At 44.5% G+C, this 16,722-nt stretch overlaps 1 protein-coding gene across 3 annotated transcripts in view; it reads left to right on the forward strand.

The window, feature by feature from the left end:
* Positions 1–16,453, forward strand: part of LOC135385487 (complement C3-like) — a 290,804-nt gene extending 274,351 nt beyond the window's left edge. For all 3 annotated transcript variants that reach the window (XM_064614824.1, XM_064614823.1, XM_064614825.1), the window contains 2 exons: positions 5,723–5,858; positions 16,157–16,453. In XM_064614824.1, coding sequence (XP_064470894.1) covers positions 5,723–5,858; positions 16,157–16,319 — 299 coding nt within the window. In that variant the 3' untranslated portion in view covers positions 16,320–16,453. The remainder of the gene's footprint in view (positions 1–5,722; positions 5,859–16,156) is intronic.
* Positions 16,454–16,722: the final 269 nt, after the last annotated feature.

A 16,722-nucleotide genomic window follows, 5' to 3' on the forward strand; every position in this document is an offset into this window, starting at 1 on the left:
GCTACGGAAGCAAGAGCGCGAAGCTCCTTCCCGCTTCCAAAAAAAAAAGAGCTAAATCACAAAATTACAAACAAGCACTCATACTCGTATTAGCAGAAAACGGGGAAGGCCCCACGTTGGGCGCCAAATTGTGGGAACCTTCGTTCACCACGACCGGAACCCCAGACTCGCTCGCATCAACCGCGCATGGGAAGAACCACAAAAAGGAGGTTTACTCACAACAGACCTGATTTATTCCCTGCCATGTTGCAGGCCACGCTCCCAAAGAACACACACCTCTCCAGCATCAAGCCCACCCCCTTAAATACCGGCGTACCAGTACAGCCAGCGCCCCTACTGGGGCTACAATGTCGGTTAACCACTAGCGCCCCCACAAGCTATAGACGGTCCATTGCCTTCCCATAGACCACCTTTGGACACCCCCTTTTTCCTTTCCATAGACAGTCAGTGGGAGACCGGCAGCAACGGTCTATAGACAACCTGCTATATAGAAAGGAAATGATCAACTACCATTGCGCCTGTCCATTGACTTTCCATAGACTGACAATAGACTGGCCACTAATCCACGATTGCCTTTCTATCATCATTATATTCACCCAATTCGGATTCATGAACTGTAATATGTTGAATCCGAATCTGGAATTCTGTTGAGTTCCTGTTGTGTGAATGTGTATTGATGTTTTTTAACCTATGCTGACAAGCAGTACGTGGTCATCATTGGCACAAATCTAGGGTTATCGTGGTTATTAGTGCCATTCGCAATTGCTTAATTTTAGTACTCTCAGGACGTCCACCTCTCAGCACGTAGCATTGGCATCTCCTTCCTAAGAGAAAACAGATACCATATATTGCTGTTCTTGCGAGCTTCCGCAAATTTGAATGTCATGCTTGCCTCTGAATCAGAATGAAGGGTGAAGTATCTGAATTTAAAACCGGGAGCACGAAACACGGACAAGAGCACACAGACGACACTTGGTCCACTATCAACAAGTCAGTTTTCATGTCCTACATCTGCCTTCTAGATACTTAAATACTTCACGTGTCAGTGCCACAGACGGCTCGCTGACACAATCACCTTTGCACAATCTCTCAATTAAAAAGGCTTCAAACAATTCCCTTTCAGTTTTTGTTTTGAATCTACCCTTTATCTGTGTTTTTGTAAAATCGGGTGTGCAACCACACTTCATTACATGCACCCCAAGTGTACAACTAGCTGTGCTTTTGGTGTTGTAGTCATGCTCTTTAAGACGTTGATTGATACATCTTCCCGATTGTCCTATATACACTTTTTTACACGATAAGGGAATTTCATACACCACCGAAGAGTCGCATTTTACATACTGGTTCTTGTGATTCACATCACACAGCTGCAATGGTTTTGCATTGATCATTGAAATCAATGATGACAACTTGGGCAATGAACTGAAAACTACTGGTACGCCGAACCTGCTTGCCATTTTTTTCATATGGTGAGATGTTTTGTGTATATATGGCACAACTACGGGTCGTTCTGAGGGCCTATTCCGGTCTTTTTTAGCACCTTTCACCTCTTTTTGTAGCCTAAGCAATGTTGAAGCTATCACATGATGAGGAAACCCAGCCTCAGTCAAGCGGGACACCTGGATTAAAACACTTTCCTGGATCTGGTGAAGGCATGATTTCATTAAAGCTTTTCTGATGCAGGATATGCCTATTCCATTCTTTACGGTTTTCGAATGGTTCGAACAAAATGGCATTTAGGGTTTTTGGGACCTCTGTTTATATTGCCAACATAAGTGGCTAGTTCCCTGAATCAAATGTAAATCAAGGAACTGCAGCTTCCCATTTTCCGATAATTCGTGGGTGAACTCTGACCCTTTAGCATGAGTCGAAAACACATTTAAAATCGTCTGTTCATCAACTTGACCCTCAATAAATAAAAGATAATCGTCGACAAACCTAAACACCTTTCTGACTCCCGACGTTTGTAAAAGATCAAACATTTCATTGTCTACACATCCCAAGAAAATATCCGACAATAACGGGGCTAAGTAGGACCCTATGCATATACCTGACTTTTGAGTACACACTTTGTCGTCCAACCTTCACTTTTAGTTAGTGTAGGTATAAATCCAGCAAATACAACAAGTCCTGGATGCTAAAACCGCATTCATTCTGGAACTGGATAATGCCATTGTCTTGAATACAGTCCTCAACACATTCCATTAAGGGACTTGTAGGAATAGAATAATAGAGGTCCTTTACATCGATTGACATAACACTTCGATTAGTGTTCAAGTTTTCCTTCAAAAAAATTGTTTCCATTTGAATTCCATATGAAAAAAATGGCAAGCAGGTTCGGCGTACCAGTAGTTTTCAGTTCATTGCACAAGTTGTCATCATTGATTTCACTGACCAATGCAAAACCATTGCAGCCGTGTGATGTGAATTGCAAGAACCAGTATGTAAAATGTGACTCTTCGGTGGTGTATGAAATTCCCTTATCGTGTAAAAATGTGTATATAGGACAATCGGGAAGATGTATCAATCAACGTCTTAAAGAGCAAGACTACAACACCAAAGGCACAGCTAGTGGTACACTTGGGGTGCATGTAATGAAGTGTGGTTGCATACCCGATTTTACAAAAACACAGATAAAGGGTAGGTTCAAAACAAAAACTGAAAGGGAATTGTTTGAAGCCTTTTTAATCGAGAGATTGGGCAAAGGTGATTGTGTCAGCGAGCCGTCTGTGGCACTGACACGTGAAGAATTTGTAGGACAAGGAAAATTACTTGTTTGGTTTCCTCCTTTCTCCTCGGCAACTCCTATTTAAGGATTGCTGCCATGAAAAAATATGTTGGTAGTGAAGCAAGTGTCGTCTGTTTGTTCTTGTCCGTGTTTCGTGCTCCGGTTTTAATTCAGTCATGTACCAACAGGCCCACTCTGCCATTTCGGGTGAAGTATCCCTGCTTAATTCGATTACGCACGCATCCATCCAAGACCGAAGTAAGGAATAGCTTGGAGTATTAACTCACCACCAAGATAACGCCTGTGTTTGTAACTGCCTCCGGTTTGAGACATTCAGTAGGTCCATTGAAAGTCAAACTTGTGCAGTGAGATGGCTACCTGCATCAATGTGAACCTGCATGGCAAATTACGCACTGCACACGTTTGACTTTCAATAGACCTACTGAACGTCTCAGACCGAAAGCAGTTACAAACGCAAGCCTTATCTTGGTGTTGAGTTACTACTCCAAGCAATTCCTCACTTCGGTGTTAGCTGAATGCATAATCGAGTTAAGCTGGAACACCTCACCTTTCATTCTGACTCGTCAGAGGCAAGCAGGGCACTCGAATTTGCAGAAGCTCGAAAGTCAAGCAATATCTGATATCTCTTTTAAAGATGGACCAAAGGCCGGGAACATACATCTTTAATTACCGAAATTCACACCGGCTCACAACAATTAAAAACAGTGAATTAAAATTGACGTTTCGGAATCCATCCGGATTCTATCATCAGAATGCGGTCTAGGTGGTCTTCCCCGCTCTTTTATACATCAAGGGGGTGTAGCATTCGGGTAACGGGCCGGGATGCCTGTTCATGGTGTTATCTATCTTCTTGATAAACCAGGATTCCAATTGTTTACGTACCCCCCAACGTTTTTCATGTGCCAAGATTGCCGGTTTTTCTAAGTTCACCTGGTGCCCTGTTTTCAAAACATGATCACAGAGCTCTGTCTGCTTACTAGTATTGTATTTCATATCCCTTTTGTGCTCTTTCATTCTCGTTTTTGTTTTCCTACCTGTCTCCCCAACGTAAACCTCTGGACAATCGTTGCAGCTTATTTTATATATAACCCCACGTTCGTCCCCTTGTATCGTCTTATCCTTAGGGCGAGATATTAAGTTCTTTATAGTCACCTGTGGTCAATTTTAATTCACTGTTTTTAATTGTTGTGAGCCGGTGTGAATTTCGGTAATTAAAGATATCTCTTTTCTGCTACGAAGGAGTGGCGGTGTTGCATATGCCCTTCTAACTGCACGTGCTACGTTGTTGTTGTTGTTGTTGGTTGGTTAAATAACAAAGGGAGGTTGAATTCGCGCAAGTGAATTCTGCTACCTTCCCCCCCCCCCCAAAAAAAAGGAAACGGAACGATTGCACCACAGAAGGTGCGAGCACACCGCACACCGCGTTCTTGCTACGTCCTTGCACTTGTTAAGCTATTGCAGATGGCACTAAGGGTTATCCTCAATGATCCTAGACGTGTACCAGTGATGGCCACGTATTGATTCTCAAGACAGGTAATAAACATAGAACAGGATCTCAGCAGAATTCCAGGTTCGGATTCAACTTATTACAGTTCATGAATCCGAATAGGGGGCATATGATGATGGTAGAAGGGGAATGTCGACCAGTGGCCCGTCTATCGTCAGTCTATAGAAAGTCAATAGACAGGCAATGGCAGATATATGTTTCCTTTCCATTGCAGGTTGTCTATAGACTGTTGGTGCCAATCTCACATTGACAGGCCAAAGAAAGGGTACACGATAGTCCAAAAGATGTCTATAGACTTGAAATAGACAGGTTGTATATTCAATAGTCCAAAGGAAGTCTATTCAGGAAATAGGACGTCCAAAGGATGTCAATAGACTGGCTAAACTTATTTTTGTAAGGGATGCTCCCTGGTGGAGAAGTTGGTGGGAGCGACTCATACGGACGGTGAAAGGGCCACTGAGGCGCAAAGGATGAAAACGCACCTCTACGAAACTGTTAGGCAGAAACGGGATGGGTTGACAGTGGAGTTTAATGGCTTCAGGAAGAAGCTCGGGGAGCATGAGCTCGCGAGCGAAGGTGATCCAGCAGCTCAACCTGATGACGATGATGCGCAGGACCAATGAGCTCGTTTATGTTGCACAATATACTTTTCCAACAAACTACCGAGAGTCATTTCTGTTATCAAATGCTGTCACCCGGCGCCGCTGGTGCGGGTGTCGTGAATCTATGGCACGTCCCATAGTTTCCGAGCCACATGTAATGTAGCCGGGGAAGTCGGGGTGGTTCGAAAAACAGGCCCTGCAAACGGCAAAAGGCATGATTATTTTGTTTGTTTCGTTTTTGTTTGGTCATGTTTGACTAACTTTGATGAACGCCACAAAAATAGGCTGTATTATATTACCTACGAAGTTTACGGTACGTAAAGTATCTGTTCTTATGTATAGGTGTATACAAAATTTTACAGAACACAGAAGCAGCATACCTCATCTTCAGCGCGATACCCTAGCGGCGGGCTGAAGCGCGTCCTGTCTGTCACTCGGTCAGAGGGGTGGACTGAAGGAAGAGTACTCCGCTACGCGTATTTCGAGAACATTTGTCTGGACCTGTAGACCTTAGGGAAGAGAACAGCTACATAGTTGTAAGCTCTGTAATTGTTAATCGCCTCCGATGTATACCAGCACGCACTTCGAAGCCAGCAATTGACAATCATCAGCTCTGCACGAGAGGTACCATAGGTGCACCGTTGCGGGATAACTACAAGGACAGCGACCAATACTGACAGTTACCGTGACCAACGCAAAGGCGAGCGTATCCTGCAGTTAATAGCAAATGTTCAAGGGGATGCGACGACGTTATTGAGAAAATATCTGTCGCGCTTCTGCACACGTGTTTAGTGCTCTGCCGGAAGTAATCAAGCACAATTTGTTCTGTGGTGAAGACAATGCTTACAATGAAAATGCTTGCAGGTTCAGAAACCAAGGAAGGCACAGGAGGTAACGTTCGTACCGTCAGGATGCTGGACCGATGCACGGATACAAGTATCTCTGTGAACGACGAATATATATTCCTGGGGAAAGAATCTCACATACAGGAAAATGACAGGTACGCATGCTACCCTTAGGTGTTTATGTACCCATTACCTTAACACACGAAAAACAAGCACGGGGAGCTTGTCGTTAGTCAGACATCCACTGCGGTTCAAGGAGGAAGGAAATATTTTTCTGTTGATTTGATACTGCAACGAAGTTACTGCCTCTCAATGTCAAAATTCAGTAACGCGCTGACAACGTTCAAGGTCTTCCCCACCTGAACCATTAAGTAGAGGCCACTGACTGTTTGTGTATTTCACCCGCTTATCTGCAATGAATGATGATGGTTACAATGATGATGATCATAGCAAAAGAAGACATCTTTGAACATCATTTTTTGGATGGTCTTGAGATAAGCAACTTCCGCATCGCATGAAAAGTGCATATCCACGTATTTTAAATTTCTTAGACACTTGATACCAGAAATAATCTGGTGAATTCTGGCCAGAGCTTCAGCTGGTGGTCGAGCTCTGCACTGTCGGAGAGCAGAGCAGAGTGCAGAGCGTCTTCCTCGACGGTTCTGCAGCCCGATCTTCAACTTGTTGTTATCCCATAATGTGCATTAAATGGTGGTGGTGATGGCGATAGGGCTCGCCGTTTTCAGCCTCAGAGGTGGGAACGTCACGACTGACGACCTGGGGGAACGTGCCTCCTGGGCCGACTTCTATGGAAACCGTGCCGACATATATCTGAAAGCGTCTGAGGAAAACCCAGTAAAAACTCCAGACAGCACAGCCGGCACCGGGATTCAAACCCGGGTACCTCCCAGTATCGACGTGTCATGGCCAGCACGTTAAATGCATCACTTCGACCCGTGGTGGTGGTGGTGGTGGTGAAAGGGTTTGCCGTTGTCGGCCCGTGATTCGCCACAAGCTCTCGCGCGAGCCTATCGAAGCGCCTTTGGAGCGCGCGAACTTAAAGGTCAACTCCGGAGATACCTTAACTTCTTGAAACTGTAACAATATTCTGGAAGCCCGTATCGAACGGTATCTGAAACCACCCTTCATTTCCACAAAAGAGCCCCATATTTTAAATAATCGTAAATTAACCATTTCGAAACAGACATGGGGGCCGCCATTTTCATGACGGCAGCTGTTCACGCGGTCTATATCGCCGACCTAAGTGATATCAGTGTTCTTCAAGACTTCCCTCCCTCTCTACGGAGCATACGGGAATGTAAACAAGCGATGATGGCAGGGAGCGTCTGCTCGATCGACGTAGGCTTCTTGATCGCATCGATTTTTTATATTTCGGATGATCTGCCAATCCCAAAACACGCTGTTGATACCATTTGTGCAGTTAGAATTCGTATAATTATGCTGTCGCGTTCCGGCCAGCGGCAAACTGGCTAAGAACGCAATGAACGTCACGTATGTCGTCAACGGAACTGTGCTACGATTAATACGAAAGATATTTTTATTCGCATTGTAGGTGTCTTTGATAAAGTAAGTCAATTCATTGCTTAATTAAAGACTTCACTCTCTCATAGTTACGGCTCACCACTGCTGCATCACTTGCGCATATCTTTCTCACTCTCGAATACCTGGCGTTTGACGTTACAGGAGCAGTAATCACATTTCTTGGCATTATACCGGGTGAACGAGTTGTGTTTGGCAACGCCATGTTATCGTATACACACTGCAGGTACGTACGTAAGAACTGGGCTTGAATGACAACCTTAGTGTAGATTCGCGATGAACGTATTTGCCGAAATTTTACGCTGTCGAGAGAGCAAGCACCAGATACGAGAACAAGATACTTACATGAGGGCATACGTGGCTTATGAGAGCTGAACAGAAAAAGAAAGGAAGGAAAAAATAAACGAAAACAAAAAATACATTGCACAGTACAAGGACACCGTGCAAGTGTAATTATCAGGGATAGCTTGCATCTTATTTCGGCTGGTCTACTAGTGCAGTGCAGCCATGAGCCATCACATTAATCAACCACTAAAAAAAAAGATATGAAGATGATGAGTTGCTTCCATATGTCATCTACACCAATATTACATCTGGATCTGCATGCTGGTTTCAGGAGCCGAGTTACTTCTTGAATCAATGCAGATCTCCACACATTCCACAGATACTGTCATTTTACACGTAACATTGAATAGACCATAATTTTATTGAATACGCAGAGATCTTAAAACCCCATAATCCCTCGCAACAGGTAAACAAGTACACTGCAAGATGGACAGAATACAGGTGCAGTTGAGGGGAGTTGCCACAGGACAGAAGCCGCCGATATTTCGAACAGAGACTGTTCTTAGAGACTAGGTACGAGACTGTTTGTAGACGTTCACTGAAGCCCTTCTGCTGTCGACTTGCATATAATGCCTTGCAGAGCTGTTAGCGTTGTATTGACTCATTCACTGTAACGCTTGCGGTGAGCCCCCCTTGTGTAGTCTCTTCCTTCTGTTCGGGGGCTCATGAACAGCCATCGTCCACAGAGATCGAGCAGAGCACCAGAAAGTCCCTGGACGTACCCTGACATGAAAATTAGCATTATTAGCAGTAAAGAAGCAACGCAATTATCTGTTTCAGTAGTTTTCTCACACACATTCCTTATGCGTACATACAATATGTGGCACACAAATAAGGTGGAAGCGGTGGTGTGATACATGACCTATTTACCATGACATACTTAGATACGTGACCGAGTAACAGCACTGAGACGAGGCAACTTTTAGTGCACACAATGGCGGGATGTCTTTCAGAATGGGAAGTACACCCACTATCCCCTACAACGCTTCGAATGTTCCAGTTCCTGTAAGTGAGGAATGCAGGACAATTGCTTGTTGTTTGTTTGTTTGTTTGTTTGTAAGAAAAAAAAGGAAAAAAAAAACAATTGCTTAGTAATCACTGCTAGCTTGAAATACTGTAAATCACCTTCGTGGGGCCAAAGCAGCTTCCCAATGTCTTGATGTGCACATCTTGCATGGTGACTTTGATGCTCATGAATATGTGAAGCAACGTTATGATCCTAATATTCATGACATGCCAGAGTATCATGAGCCATTTTACCGGAACCAGGTTTCCATTATCATTGCTTGTCCATGTGCGCACACATGTGCATGTTCACGATACTGTGGCACCATTATTGTAGCACCAGACGTCGCTTCACCAGTGCTGCTGTATGTACCTGTTTCCTGAGCAAGGAGAAGCAGAAATTATAATTATACCTGTTAAGGCTAATATTGTTAGGAAAAGCAAAAAAGCATCTACATATTTAAGAGCTACAAAATGTGATCAACAATGTTGACAGCATAGCTTGCCCCCAGCTATACCCCTGCTAATAGGAAATATGTTGTTCAACCAATGGACAGCCTACATATGTGTTATGACGGTGTGCTACAAAGCAAATGTGGCCCTCTTGCAATGTGCCATGTGTCAAAACGATGATTCACAGATAGAAGAGTCTTTCTCATGACTTCACCTATTTCTGCTAATCTGTGACGAGCATGCTGATCGTCATCCCTTGCTGGTCAAGGTACTCAGTTGCTGGAGTCAACTTCATTAGTATGGACTTTATTAGTAGGACAGAATGGAATTTTTGGCACGTAATAACTTTACATTACAACTTGAATACACAGCACTCACAGACACAGCCCGGCTTTTAAAGAGGAACAACAATATGCTACCATGTATGCAGGATATGGGGTAGTTCCATGGTTGGGAAAAGGCTGAGTGTGGTATACAGATGTCCAGACAGACACAGAGCGTCTCAAAACAGGAACTCCTAAGTTGTTGCTGATTTCAGCTGCTGTGACTGTTTTGGCTTCCCTGTGCCCAAGCTCAGACTTCTCCAAACTGATGTAATTTCTCAACCAGCTTCTCTGAGAAACTGCGTAGTTTTACATACAACCGCGGATTATGGGACTTAGCAGTCTAATATTTGTCGTTCACATGTTTACATTGTGTACAAGCCATAGTGCAAGTTTGTGCGGACACTTACCCGCAACTTTCGTCCTTTGGTGCAATCCTCTCCTCTTCGTTGTTGTCGAACGAGGCAGGTGCCGCATCACTTTCCAGCGGCTTTTGCAGTCCAAATCGGCCGTCAGGGGAACGACATCGTAACATTCTGATGCAAAATGCTTCGAGCACACACGGCAGTTGCCTTGATAAGTTCAGAGCACTCAACCACTGGTTTCGTACCACTCAATCACGCACAATATCAACTGGGAACCTGGCACGAAACATCTTTCTTAGTAGCGTACCTGCTCGTACTGCGAGAAGCACGGCATTGTCACAATTCACTCACGCTGCATCTCTCACAAAGTGACAACGTAGATGAGGTTGTGTGTACTGACTAGCCGGAGTAAAAAGATGATCAAATTAAGGCGCGGAGAAAGGTGCCCGTACTACTCTCGATTTCGCTTTTAGCCTGACGAATGACGAGTGGTGATTGCTGGCGATTGCGAAACTGCGAGCCAGCAAACAAGCCAAGAGGAGCCAAAGCGAAAGCTGAGCGTGACGTCAGCTGTTCAAGCGGACGATCGGACGGCAAACCAAAAAACAGATTTCGCAGTAAATACAGGGTATTCGCCCAAACTATTTTGGAAGTACATTCAGTAGGCATCAACCTTTGTGCCTGCGAGTTTTTGTTGTAATCTGTGGCAGTGAGTTTCCTCCGGAGCTGACCTTTAAATATAACGATAACGATCGCTGTGTGAAAGTTCAAGATTGGGGCCCCGGTTCATTTCACCCAGAAATTCACATTTAATCGAAGTAGGTTTCATAAAAAATTGATGTTTCAGCGGAAGCCGTTTCATCGAATTGTTTGTTATTTTGTCGCGAGTTTTTAAGTCGTTGCGAATGAGTCGGAATACCTGACAAGAACTTTAACCCAAGGGATAGTTTAGATAGAGCCGTAAAATAACTATACAAAAGGGATAATTGAAACACTGGCATATGAGATTAATCCATCAGTGCGTCTATTGAATGCATCTTTGCTGCGATTACTAGCAATACCGACACTAGTAATACCGAATAGAGGTCGATAGCTTCTCTTGTGGATGCAGAACTGAAACTGCAGAACTGCAATTTACGCCAATCTTATTCTAAAATGATAGTCACAATGTAAGTAGCCCTGCTTCTGTACAAACTTCTTGTACGGCTCTTTCATCAATGTTTTCCTCTTCTTTTTTTTCTTTTTTTTTGTGTGTGTTTGTTTTTAATCGTTTTCCATCAATGTGAAGCGATCAAAATACAATAACCGAACAATGTTAGATAAAAAATCAAATAATGCAAGGACATCAGGCGCTCAGAAAAAAGCACGCATCGCCTCCAGGATGAACCAACTGGCGATATTGCATAGCGTGCGAGCTTGTTGCTAGAATTCATGACGAAACCTCGTTACTAGGGACGGTAACAACACATACAGATTAAGTCCCAAATTCGGCTGAACGTTTAATGCAGACACGAACGCGCTTAAACGAATTCTCCGAGACAATCCGAAACTATTATAACGGCCTTATAAATAACTTCGACACATTCTTCCAAAATGAGAAATAAAGTTGGTTTGGCAGTCGGGCACTCGTTTGTTGCCAAAAGAGCTGGGAAGCTCAAAAGGAAACCAAAACTTCTGATGGTTCCCTCTCCTACCCTTCTGTACCATATGCGTGACGTCACCGGCAGTCTCGTGTGTGTGTTCCTCAGTACCTCGAGGCGTGGAACACCCCACTTTGTCCCCAGGAGTGAGTGTGAGGGGGAATAGTGATGCCATTGATCAGCCTACGTTATCTACCCCTTTGATTTTGTTCCCCTTATTATCTGGTTTGATATGTTCAAACCCCCCCCCCCAAAAAAAAAGAAAGAAAGGAGAGACACAGTTCCCAATTTCATTTGAGAAATGTCACGCAATAAGACTACCAATCCATAACTTCTAAAATCACGCAGATAGCGAAGATAAAATCACTGATTGGGCCCTCGATAAGTACGATAACGCTAGAAAGCGGGGGTGCACCAGACTGAGGAACAGCCTGCTGCCCGTGGAGAAAGGGCGACTGCGAGACAGCGATAGGAAAGGCGGCAGCAGCCGGGACCGCGCACCGCCCGGAAATTGTGGATTTTCTAGTAATATTATTTTACAGGGGCACAGAAAAGCTCTGCGGATTCGATTCTAGCGGACTAGACTCCCCAATGTTGTACTCCACAGCTTTGCAATTGCTCGGTCAAACTATTTACACTAGTCATGAGGACTAATTATGAAAGACAGTTGGCAGCTGTACTGATACCCCACCATTTTTCAGTAGGCCCCACTGGTAATAGATATATTCAAGGACTTTTCCGAAAGAAAACAAATCTCGAATTTGATAATTTAATAAAATTCTGGTCAGTCTTACGTGACGTACCCTATATAGTTAGTATGAAGAAACATAGAAAATCTAGCAAGTCGGTCAGGAAATGCTAGTGGAAGACCATGGAGACTAGAGCCGCAGATATTCCGAACACAGGCCGTTCTTCTGTGAACAATCATAAATACCATGTCATTTAAAGGGTTCGATGTGGAGCGATGAAGGATTCATGCATGTTATACCATTTTGATACCATTGCAAACTAGTGAGCACCTTAACTAGCGAGTTTTATTAGTTTGGAAGCGTTCACAATAACGGTTCCGAAGCGATGACAAGCCAATTGTCATGTTTCTTTCAAACGGGTGACATCACATTGCTGAGCTTGGATTTGATAACTTCCTGTGTCGTATCATTTCGTTCTTCTGACGTACTATCGTACTGACGTATTACCGTTCCCGCTAGCATTACTGTTGGTTAACCGTATTAAGTGTTGAACCGCGTACTTGAGCACTTTTGGGTATCACCCGTTAAAGGATTACAGAGGGCCATCCAAAGAAAATTCAGATTAAGACGTCTGATGAAAGTGTGTGTGTCATTTTACCAAATAGGGCGAAAGGTTTTGATGTGTGCAATTCGTCTCCCAGAAAAAAACTCACATAAACATGGCTCCGCGCGTTCACCCTTAACTCGCCACTCCAATTATAACGAGGATGAGAAGGTATGATGCCACGTCACCGATGACGGTAAGGAGAACGCGTTCTGGTTCGGCGGTCAGTGGGGGTCAGCGCCTTGTCCCTTTGCCGCCGTAAACCAGTTTTGTCAGTTCTCCCGGAGAATTGGGGATAGAAGGAGCGGCCGAATCATTACCGAGCCAGGACAAAGGCTTTTTCAGAACCCCGAACAGCCGAGTAGCAGACGACAGCGGAGTAGCAGACAACATATCTCTAGACCAATCAACGAGCGTTCTCCTTATAGCGTCAGTGCGAGGTTCCAGGCAGATCACAGGCTGGTACTGCTCTTCACCACCGTCGCGCACGGTCGTGTTTTGCGGTGTTCTTTCAATTCAATTTCTGCGATAATTATGACTGCGTTGTGTGAATTACTTTGCATGGTGCATCTCACTGGCCTACTTAACAGTTTTATAGGAAGAAAACAGTGTGTTAAAAATGACTTCTGTGCTACTTCAAACTCCCGGCGCAGGCTACCCGTAAAGAAACTTTTCAGCTTGTCTATACTTTTCTATTACGAAATGCTGGTTTTGACGCAGAGTGTGTTAGGCTCGATGCGTTCTTAATCAGTATTCTTTTGAGTTTTCTCTGGTTCGCTCAAAGCTAAAATATAAGCGCTGATTGCGTCAGCCGTGTTATTGGTACTAATGTATAACACTGAATTAATGACTACGAAATGTGCTCGATACGTTATTGTATCATAAAGTGAATCCTACAAATATATCACATATCTCGAAAGCCGTTGACTGCCACAGGCCCAGTTTCGCAAGCGTTTCGGCTTGGGTGGTCCTGCTGTATTTTGGATAAATACCAAAGTAAAGGCGAATAAACAATGAGTATTATTATTATTATTACTTACTTATAACTTATTAAGATTGCGAAATAAAGAGCGATTACCTGCTAAAAATGTGCGGTCCTGTGGGTCAACTTGTGTGTGTATTGAAAATTCTAATAAGTCGCTTGTGAAACTAATGCGAGCAAGGTTTTTCCTTGGTTAGGATGTCGAAGTGCGCTATTCCCGGATGCATGTTTCCACTAAAACTAGTTTCAATCGAACAAAAGATGGAAACTTGTTCACATTACCCACAGGGGCCAGGGTTTGATTATTTTCCCGAACAAAGAAGAGTTGGGTTACAATCGTCCATAGTTCATTAACAAGTTATCCCCCTGACCCTGTAAATGCACACAAATGATGAGAACGGTTCTGGCGATCCCAACGGCAGGCCAAAATACAGCAAGCTTGGAAACTGCACGTGACACACGGGTAGGTCCCTCGATAATATAGCGCACAGATAAGGTTCAGGACATGGTATAATTTGGCTAGGGTTGTAATATTGGACATATAATATGTGACTAGGGTTATCAATCCCGAGACATTTTTGCAGTCCTGGGCTTTCGGGATTTTTTGCTGCCAATCCCGGGATCCCGGGACGGGATTTCGGGATTGTGACGAGTTCAAACGGTGCTTCCAAGTATAGTCCTGCGCGGGTCAGAATTATCTAACCCGCATCCGACCCGTACACGCAGGTTCAAATCCGCGTACGACACGCAACCCGCGTCCCGTCACAAATTGAGACCCGCATCCTCCCGCTGCTCGCATATTTTATTCCAAAAGCTCACCCGCACCCCGACCTATACCCGCAGCGCGATGAACGTTGACGAGTAAAACTCCTTGGTCTGTGCCTGATGATTAGATGTGTCTGTGTGCATGGTTTCTTGTACGACATCAGCGCAGGGGACAGAAAGGTGCGAATGCGTGTTGGTTTGTGACTTGAGGCATAATGATTCGAAACGCGACATGGACAAAGAAGGACACACAGGCGCTGTTGCACCCTAACGATATGAATGCTTGTTCCCTTATCAGCGATGTTTTACGTCACATTTTGAGCGATTGCAGTACAGACGTGCAAGAAATTGAGCAATTCGATGTACTTTCTAATAGTGCTTCGGTAAAATGCATCGAAACCTAGACACACTGAAAACCTAGACCCGCCACCTGCAACAACGGGTGGGTCACCCGCGGGCCGTGCAGGGCTCTCCTTCCAAGTCCATTTACCTCAAGTGACTTTATTGGCGTGTTTTGCGCAGTTCATGTGCACTTTGTCAATTCTACCTTTTCCTGAAGGAAAGCGTTGGAAAATTCGCAATGTAACCACATTGGTAAAATAGTGGCGGCGAAATGGTTACATTTTATTTTATTTTTTATTATTATTATTTTTTTCTGCTATGATAATGCCGCTCCTCTTTTATTCATCTGCATTTCACTGTTGCATGTGAAAAGATGGCGAATCCCGCTACACTTCAAGTAATTCCTCAAACGGTGTAACATTGCACTTCAATGGAGAACAGCAGCAACAACAAAAAGGGGGGGGGGAGAATGGAAAGAAACGAAAGATTAACGATCTACAACAAAGTCGCTGCGTGCTTATCACATTGTACAATGATTAACACGCGACCTGAGAAAGCACAGAGCGCGGAGGGTGGTGTCCCCCAGAGTCCGGAACGATTTTTTGCGCCAATACTGGCTGCCGAACTGAAGGTCCGTTCAGGTTCTGCGCTAGATGAAACGACAGTCAGCAAATATCTGCATGCACGTGTAGGCAGCGGTCCTGTACTACCTGCAGTCATAAAAAGTGCCATTGCCTTGCGCAGAGCCGTAGAGACGGCTTGCGAGAGGGGCAGCCACCCCGGGCGCCCTCGCTAGAGAGGGCGCCCAACGGCAGGCCCTGGCAGGTCGGTTGGGCAGGATAAAGCGGGAACGAAGAAAATTTGAATTTACGATCTGGGCAGTGCAAATATGCGTCTTCATTTCGTTTTTTACGGGGCTTCTGACGGTTGTGGGAGAGGGGGGCGCTTCAGATTTACCCTGTCCTGGGCGCAAACTTACCTCGCTACGGCTCAGTCCTTACGAAGGAGATAGTCTGTGTCTGATGGCCTACAGGTGTTTGATTTTCCTGTCATAATTGCTCTCACGAAATCCCGAGATTTTCCGGAAGAAATTCCGGGACTTCGGGACGTCAAAATTTGGCTGGGATTCCGGGATTTCGGGATTCCGGATATCCCGGTTGACAACCCTATATGTGACGTACAGGGAGCAAGTGCCTCCCTATAGAGCCCGAACTCCTGCTTTTCCATATTTACTCCGCGGACTCAACGACGCACAAATCCACTTTTCTTTGTGTTAGAACTATGTGTCAGGCACTGCACACCGTGCGATATTTCTATAGGATCTCCAGGATTCAATCGATCTCTTCCATCAAGAAGTTCATACTTCCTATTTGCTTGCAGCTACGCTTATGTCATTGATGCCACCTCAATATGGATTTCTGTGTCTGAGATAATGAAGAAGGTCGTGGAGAGGAAGAGGAAGAGAGCAAGACAGCCAAGCCCAGAGGAGGCAATGATGAAGCGGATAACAGAGTTTGCTGCAGCAAATAAGTGCACGTCGTAAACGTGTGAGCATTTCCTTTCCTAACCTGTTTTAACCGGTTGGAGATAATGGTCCCAACAGTAATCAGTTTGCATTGCATCATGTGAAAGATGTATCAAATAAAGTGGTCCATGGCGTTGTGGGCCGTGATGTGCCGTTGGCTTTGCAATAAACACAACAGCACTTAAGGGTTGAAACAGGTGTGAAATCAGTTGACGCTCCTTTGTTCGCGAAACTTCATTTCAACAATGATAAGGCATTTACATGGCAAAACCAGGAAGCATTTCTTGGCATGGGCCGTCTTCGCGACCGATTATCATTTCTCTGTGCATCTACTTCGACATAGTTTACTCCTTCCCATCACGTATACGTCAGTCCTAGTATTGATTTTTATAACTATATTTGAACCAGTTTGGAAAGTCCA

Source organism: Ornithodoros turicata, chromosome 2 (genome assembly GCF_037126465.1).
Source record: "Ornithodoros turicata isolate Travis chromosome 2, ASM3712646v1, whole genome shotgun sequence".
Classification (NCBI taxonomy): domain Eukaryota; kingdom Metazoa; phylum Arthropoda; class Arachnida; order Ixodida; family Argasidae; genus Ornithodoros; species Ornithodoros turicata.